The 9146-nt window shown below is 33.1% G+C and overlaps 1 protein-coding gene across 4 annotated transcripts in view; it reads left to right on the plus strand.

The window, feature by feature from the left end:
- LOC140750474 (disks large homolog 1) overlaps positions 1-7578 on the plus strand; it is a 52273-nt gene extending 44695 nt beyond the window's left edge. For all 4 annotated transcript variants that reach the window (XM_073084017.1, XM_073084014.1, XM_073084015.1 and 1 more), the window contains exons 11-12: positions 2198-2361; positions 7200-7578. In XM_073084017.1, coding sequence (XP_072940118.1) covers positions 2198-2361; positions 7200-7203 — 168 coding nt within the window. In that variant the 3' untranslated portion in view covers positions 7204-7578. The remainder of the gene's footprint in view (positions 1-2197; positions 2362-7199) is intronic.
- Positions 7579-9146: the final 1568 nt, after the last annotated feature.

The raw sequence follows: 9146 nt of genomic DNA on the forward strand, positions 1-9146 counted from the left end.
ACGGCGTTTCATTCGAAAGAAAATTTACGCGTACAATATCTACGTACCCATATTTCTGTTGACGCCAAAGATTCTACTATATCGATTACAACTAAATTAACATATTAATTGACATTCTCATTTTCATATCTTTCAATGAATGAAAAGTGCGGATTGTTAGAGTTAACATACTTTGAAAACATTTTGTCGAACATAACATATTATATTCAATAGACGTTTTCCAACTGCTTACAAGCTAATTTCATTCACCTAATACAGAAAGATCTTTTTTCTTGCTATAGAAGCGAAAAAAAGCGTTAAAATTGATAACAAGCAACAAACCGAGGATCAATACGGATTATACTAATACGACGCCATTATTTACCACTTCTCCAATAAGCCGCGCGGCGCTGGTACTGACGGCGCGTTTTCGTATCAGTGTTTGTTATTTACGACTGTGGGGTACGGTGTTTTATTCGAAAGAAATTTTACGCGTACAATATCTACATACCTATATTTCTATTGACGCCAAACATTCTACTATTTCGATTACAACTAAATTAACATATCAATTGACATCATTCTCATTTTAATATTTCTTGATGGAATGAAAAGTGCAAGTTGATAGAGTTAACATACTGTGAAAACATTTTGTCGAACATAACATATTATATTCAATAGACGTTTTCCAACTGCTTACAAGCTAATTTCATTCACGTAATACAGAAAGCTCTTTTTTCTTGCTTTAGAAGCGCAAAAAAGTGTTAAAATTGATAACACGCAACAAACCGAGGATCAATACGGATTATACTAATACGACGCCATTATTTACCACTTCTCCAATAAGCCGCGCGGCGCTGGTACTGACGGCGCGTATTCGTATCAGTCTTTGTTATTCACGAGTGTGGGCGTACGGTGTTTTATTAGAAAGAAAATTTACGCGTACAATATCTACATACCTATATTTATATTGACGCCAAAGATTCGACTACATCGATTGCAACTAAATTAACATATTAATTGATATCATTCTCATTTTAATATTTCTTGATGGAATGAAAAGTGCAGGTTGTTAGAGTTAACACACTTTTTGACGGACATACTCGTATGTTCATTAGACGTTTCGCAACTGCTTACAAGCTAAAGTAATTCACCTAATATAGAAAGTTCTTTTTTCTTGCTATTGAATCAAACAAAAACGTAGAATTGATAACAAACAACAAATCGAGGATCAATAGGATAAAGGAATAGGATTATACTAATACGCCACCATTATTTACCACGTCTCCAATAAGCCGCGCAGCGCTGGTACTGACGACGCGTATTCGTATCAGTCTTTGTTATTCACGAGTGTGGGCGTACGGTGTTTTATTTGAAAGAAAATTTACGCGTACAATATCTACATACTTATATTTCTATTGACGCCAAATATTCTACTATATCGATTGCAACTAAATTAACATATTTATTGACATCATTCTTATATTAATTTCTATTCATGCAATGAAAAGTGCACTTTGTTAGAGTAAACACACTTTGAAAGCAATTTGACGAACATATCCAACTGCTAACAAACTTAATACAGAAAGTTCTATTTTACTGCTATAGAAGCATAAAAAGCGTTGAATTGTTAACAAACAACATACCGAGGATCAATACGGATTATACTAATACGGCGCCATTATTTACCACTCCTCCAATAAGCCGCGCGGCGCTGGTACTGACGGCGCGTATTCGTATCAGTCTTTGTTTTTTACGACTGTGGGGTACGGTTTTTTATTTGTAAGAAAATTTACGCGTACAATATTTTCTTACCTATATTTCAATTGGCGCTGAAGTCCTATGTTGATTGCTATGAATTGACAAGTGAACAATGTTGAAAACATTGTTCACTTTCATAGTAATACTTGGTCCGATCGCATGTTTACAATATCGGTATTTCAGTCTATTCAATGACTTACCAAAAACCACATTTTGACAAATCTGCCTAACAAAAGTTCAATCTTTGTTATAAATACATTAGTTAAGATCGATTGTTCTTAACGGACGTGCATTTATTTAAGAAATCCAAAGTAAAACATCCTTAAATTGTCCCGTTTTTAGAAGAGCCATAATAACCAGTTAAAAGCGCTATATTACAGTACTATTTGACTTATTTGCTGAGTTTCCCTATCAAAACCTAAGTTTACTAGGCAATAATCATAAATTCTCTCCCAAGCAATATTCGGGGAGCGCTGTGACGATAGCCGCGCAGTACCAGCCGGAGCAGTACGAGAGGCTGCGCGCGCGCATCCGTGCGATCAACGCAGCGGCGATGTCACCTCATGCGCACCTGACCACTCATGTGCCCGTTCATCCTGACTTGCACGCTGTATACCCAAGGTAAGGAATATTGAAGGACGAACGATGAAGAAGTTACTCTAAACCTGGTTTCTCGCTTTGATTTGGTCTGTAAAAAATACTAGGGATGAAAGTAAAGATTTTGTTTCTATTCATTAAAAGTTGTTGTGTTGTTAATTTCAGTAAAAAGTAATTGAGATTATCTTAATTTGAATTTCAGTTCTGTCAAAAAATACAAGTTAATCCATTGACTTCTTTTTTAGTTTTGTAGAGACAATAAACGCTAGCAGACTTTTATATAGGTAATATACATAGTAGACATAGACATAATAGACAGATATTAAAATATTATGAAAAATGCTCTTATGCAGTTAATAAATCTATCTAATCCGCTTTACGTAGATGTCTGCCTGAACTAGAATAGAACCTGGAAACTTTGTTTGTTAAATGGTTATTTAGACCGCTGCGCTACATAATTTGTCATTAGACATTCCTTTGGATAAGGATAAATTATTTGAAGATAATAATATTCAAATCAACTTCCGTATGTACATATTATATCATAGTCATGTATATCAAGTAGATTTGGTTATGCATGCCACCAAAAAGGATATATGATATTTGAATTCAGTTCATGAATAGTGTAACCCGGCATTGAAGCCACCTGATGTTCGGAAAACAGATGATATTCACAAAACTTCATGAAATATGACTGTATCCCTTCCCACATAAATATTACACCATTTGGGCAAACAAATGTTTGTTTTTTTGTTCATATTTGAAGTTCGCGAAAGAGTGAGAATGGAACCTTGGCACTTTTTTGTACATCTACACTAATATTATAAAGAGGAAAACTTTGTTTGTTTGTTTGGTTGTAATGAATAGGGCTCAAAAACTACTGGACCGATTTTAAAAATTCTTTCACCATTCGAAAGCTACATTATCCACGAGTAACGTAGGCTATATTTCATATAAAATATATTTGATAAATAGATTTTGAGGCGGTACAAAGTTTGTCGGGTCAGCTAGTTATGTATATTTTGTAATGTTTTATTACTATACAGTTTTTTCATGTGTTTTCTAATTTACTTAGTAATTAATGTAATGTTTTACTGAATATTAAACGAAAGCAGCTAAAAAAAATACATACAGCTGAGCATAAAATCTCCTCCTTTTTGATTGTCGGTAAAAATAACAATATAAACGGAACTTCGAAGTAGGTACATGAAAATATGTTATTGTTTAAAATTGTTACGCATGAGCGTACTTTCACAAAAGTTGTACAGTTTACTGTGCTAATTAATTTAGGGCGCTCTTTCGGTTTAATTAGTTTTGTTAGTAATAACCAAAAATATTTATTTGTAAGTGAACATTACAGACAACGGCTTTCGTACACATATATTAAGGTCAAGGACGTGCAGTGATTTTATTACAGCTTTTTGTTGTGCATTTAACATTAGAAATTAAAACAGGATTGAAATTTTAAAATAATCATTATGTAGGAAAAAGTATTTGATAGATTTGAATATTTTTATATATATTGTATATATTTATTATGTGCGTGTGGATGTCACTGAACTCCTCCTAAACGACGGGACTGATTTTGATGAAATTTGTTGTGTGTGTTCAAGGGGACTTGAGAATGGTTTAGATTCACAATTTAGTCCGTGGGAAAATGATTTTTTAATTAATTTTTCATTCGTAAGTACTTATAGAATCGGAAACTATGAATTTGATCAAGTGATGATCTTTAGCAAAGTTGTTGTCCAAGAGCTCACGAGAGTTTGGGAGTTGGTAAGACCAATTTTCGTTAAAATGCGGGCGAAGCCGCGGGCACCTCTAGTATACCTATATTATTATAACCAGCGATAACCAAACCTCTATGTTATCATAGTAGGTACGCGTTCGTCCGTCAGACCAAGGGAAACCAGCAGAAGATATTTTTAATGTACAAAAAAACAAGCACGAGCGCTGATGAGTATATGGCAAGTCGTTTCAAAAATATTTATAACGAATAACGTCACGCAATTTGTTGTTTTAAGATCAAAAGACAAATTGATTTGACGCTCTGACAGCTTCTATTGATGTTCGTTTTACTCAATATTCGTAGAATCTTAAAGGTGAACAGACAAATTTCACCAGTCGGGAATCTCAATGTGATACGAAGCGGAAACGTTTGGAACAAACCTCAAATAATTACATAACGTTCAGTAATTAAACAATAATTGTTCGTTTCGAAGTCAAAGGGTAATTGATGTGACAGGACCATTGATCTTAATTTTCACCGAATTGCGATACCGGGTTATCTGTTTCTGATTGTAGTGAATTCTTAAAATGTTTCCAATGTAAGCATAATGTTTTAGAGAACATTAATGGGTTAAAATGATATTTGATTTCTGACGACACTTGTGGTAGAGCGTTTCGTATCATTACATTAAAACAGGTTCAAATTATATTTTATTTTTAAGACCCTAGTGGCAGATCGTTCTGGGTTCGATTTTCGGTCAGACCAGTGTATAATGATGAATATGTATGACCAATGTGTGAATATGTGATAATTTTTGTTTCGGTCTGGGTGTTTGTAAATTCTTCTTTATGTACCTATAATTAATAACAGACAGTATATATTTGTGCCTATAACATATACAATACAAGTGTGAAGCTTTGAACGTAGGAGAGCGTCTAACATCAAAGCGTAAATTACATGCTTAGTATCACTATCTCCTTTAATCAATAACCTATAGCCATACCTACTCAATGCTCACGAAGTAAATTTAACTACAAACATTCTTATTCTATGTAAAACTTTCATTACATTGAAAGTAAGACAAAACCATTTCAGGGTTGACCAATTTACAACATCAATTTATGGCGGGATTATCATTTTACTAATGTTGAAATATTACACCACATGTGTTAAATCACCTTACTTACTAACGTTCATCTTGATACAAAGTTTTAGTTGTGTTAACACGAAAAGTATGAGAATTGTAGTTCGAGATGTCATGGCGTTCGCAACTGGATAAATGCGTTTGGAACAACGTAGTAGATAATAATGGCATTTCAACATTTTAGGGCTATTTACAGCAAGGTAAAATTGATAAATATAAATGTTAAAATTGCATTAATATCACCTTACATCATCTAACACCGTGGTATAAATGTCTAGATGCGTTAACAGGAAAAGTGAAAGAATTGGCAAATTGTAGTTGAAGAAATCCTGGTGTTCTTAACTGGATAAATGCGTTCAGAATAAAACAGAGGAAAATAATAGCAGTTTAAAATTTTACAACATGAATCAAGTCAAAATTATTATGCTTGTGTTAAAATGGTGTAAACATCACCTCACAGACTTTAGCGTGGCGCGTAATTTACTTGTTGACAGGAAAAGTGCAACAATTGGCAAGTTGTCGTTCGAAGAATCCTGGTGTTCTTAACTGGATAAATGCGTTTGGAACAACGTAGTGGAAAATAATGGCACTTCTTATTTACATATATCTTTCTCTGGCCGGTTGCCATTGCCGCATCGTCGCGTGGTTCCAAGACGCTAGGGTGAATGCAATGATAGTGTTCCTGTTTGCGAGATGATTAATGTTTTAAACGTGACATGAATTATGTGTTAAGTGACAAAGTAGATTTGTGTACACACATATATTTAGTAGATACTACCTTTTACTAGCTGCTTCGCTCGTAGACAGATGTTGTTGACACTATTTATGTTTATCTATCACTAGGGAACAGTAATTATTTTTGGGATTTAAGGTACCTTATATTCTTATGTTGTATATAAGCCTTCATATTTGATATTGTAAATTTACTAAGTATATTTATGTCAATTTTAATATAATTTTTTGGCTTTATTTATATATATTAAAAATAGGTGTATTTTATTTTGACGTCTGTCAGACTACGCCTCAGTCAAGTTTTACCAAAAAGTCACCTCAGTCGCAGAAGGTTAAAGCGTGAAAGCATAACAAACAAGCGTACTTTCGCATTTATAATATTAATTACGACTAGTACTTGTACGTGAAGAAATTGGTATAGGCTAAAGATTTTATATACTTGAGACAGATATAGGCTGAAGATTTTATAAAAATGAGATAGTCGTTTCAAGGGATCATAATATACGTTGATGCCTGTGATAAATCATTTTTAACGCCTCATAAAAGTAAACGTGTTGCCTGAAACAGTTTTTCTTGACGCCTTATAAAAGTATGTTTAAACTCTTTCATTCCGAGTAAAATAACATTAGGCAGAAATAGGTAGTAAGAATGCAATCAAATTTAAAAGGATTGTACTCTATTATAATTGATGTTGAATGTTAAGCACAAGAAATGAGACCAAGAGCAGAAAATGTAACGTTTAAATGTCCAGGCCGTCTAGGGATTTAAACTTAACCACAACGTATTAATGGTGATAATTATGTTAAAAATCAAAGACATTTTGGAATCTACGACGTAGCTAACAAAATAATAACGCTTTCGACACTTGTAACCGCACACTAGACTTTTTCATGTGTCGTGATTATTATGGACACACACATAAAGAGTAATAAATAAACACCCAGACCTAACCCTGTAACTGGAATCTAAATTTACGGAACCCACAGCGTATCAGACCAATATGATATATTAGCTTACATTGCTTTATCTTATATATAAAATTCTCGTGTCACAATGTTAGTTACCGTACTCCTCCGAAACGGCTTTACCGATTTTCACCAAATTTTATTTGCATATCCAGTAGGTCTGAAAATCGGCTTCAATCTATTTTTCATACCCCTAAGTGATAAGGGTTGTTCACCATTAATATTTTTTTATTTATGTGGCAACACAACGTTTGCCGGGTCAGCTAGTGATTTATATTTTTTTTCTCCGCAGATAGCAGAGGACTGGCTGTGACATCAACAAGAACTGAAGACTAGCTAGTGACAAATTTTAATGTAGATTTTGTAAATCAATTACCTAAACGTGACAATTGTGTGTTCCAAACTGAAACTGAGGAGTTTTATAATGTGTTTATACTCAGACTGTCCAGTTTCAATAAGTATATTTTGGTCCTTTTAAATAACTAAGTTTTACACTTATTCAATGCACACAAAAGGTCGTCATAGATATAATTCTTATCATTAAATATCCTACTATGTATATAATATGTCAATATTATTAAATAAAGCTGCAACTAAACGTTACATTTAAATGTAAAACTTTTGTTTTAAATTCTTTTGTTTTTTAACATAAATAAAACAAAAATCACTGTCGTAAAATTTAAAGCAACAAATAATTTAAAAATCTCTTTCATTTATTATTATATAATATACCCATGTTGATTATAAGCAAATAAATAAATAATTTTACTTATTAATGTAATATAAATATTGAATTGCAGCCAATAATCGTTGGTAATGTTTGGAAACTGTGATACTAAAATTAATGTTAGCATTAGATATCATTGTATGACATAACTGAAGTTGAAAATATACATGTGTATGACATTCTAAGTTTCTATCATTTATCATCCAACGTCAATAAAACTTACCCTTAATTTTAATAAACGATAGTTTTTTTGATATAACGAGATAAAATGATTGAAGTTAAGTGGCCAGTATCATTAATGTAAATCCGAAATGAAATTAAGTACAATAAAAGTTAATGGAGTTAAATGCATTTCTATTCTTGAGAACTTAGTGTTACACCAATATACATTTATAAAGCTATTACGGATTTTAATAGGATTGAATAGCAAATGATCTTGTAGTCTACCTGATGTTAAGTATCTACTGCGCCAGTAGACATCTGTGACCAACTCTATATAGAACAGATTTTTTTTTGTTTACGAGGAGGAAACCTTCAAAAGGTATCCGGTGCCGTGGGAGCGACGCAGGATTATGTGGGATTCTTACCGCACTAAAACCCCCCCGGTAGCCGTCCTCGGCGCTGCGTTGAGGGCTCCGGCATCTCCAAAGGAACCCAACAACAACAACAACAACAACAACAACAAGGAAGGATAGAACAGATTTTTCTTGATTTTACTGCATTGGTACTCCTGAGCATATACTCGTCTCATGTGTATGTAAGTCAGTCGGCATCCACACATTTCCACTGAAACGGTGAACTGCTTCACGTTAGAAACATGGACATTATCTTTTCGGCCAAACCGTACAGACTATACTACCTTTCATACTTAAAATAATATTAAAATAATATGTGTTACAATTAAACATTACAAAGTAGCATACAAAGTTTTAAAAAAAATAATACAATGTCTAATATTTTCGTTCTGTTTCACGCTCCGCGTAAAATCTGTGAAATAAGGCAAGAGCAAAAATTATAAGTACATCAGAGAAAAATGGGACACACATTCATACAATACATTCAGTTATTTTAGCCGCCGGCAACAAAGCGGCAAAAACGGACAACGTGAATATTTATGAAAAGAAGACATTTTTTAGGGATATCACAAAAAGTTTTTAGGTTAAACCCGTTTCTTGTCCAAATATGTATCTATGTTTTGTTTCCATGATTAATGCTGTTGAAATAAAAGCTCGTTTATAAAAATACTTTATTATTTCATCATGGAAATAATATTGTTAAGTTTGTCAACATAAAACTTTTTGTTATGATATGTACCTAGTATAAATAAACACGCAGAAATATTAAATAAATATATACTTCATACATTTTTGTCAAATTATAGAGAGTACCTACATATATTTATGTATTCCTGAAGTTAGTACAGCCCTTTGAGCTTCGACTCTGAAGGCACTACTGGCTGACTGACTTATCTTATCTGGGATTGATTACAGATCTCCATGGGCCACCGTAGCC

The sequence above is a fragment of the Epargyreus clarus genome, unplaced genomic scaffold (genome assembly GCF_041222505.1).
Source record: "Epargyreus clarus isolate Ecla_fem2 unplaced genomic scaffold, WU_Ecla_fem_2.2 ptg000019l, whole genome shotgun sequence".
NCBI classification, from domain to species: Eukaryota; Metazoa; Arthropoda; class Insecta; order Lepidoptera; family Hesperiidae; genus Epargyreus; species Epargyreus clarus.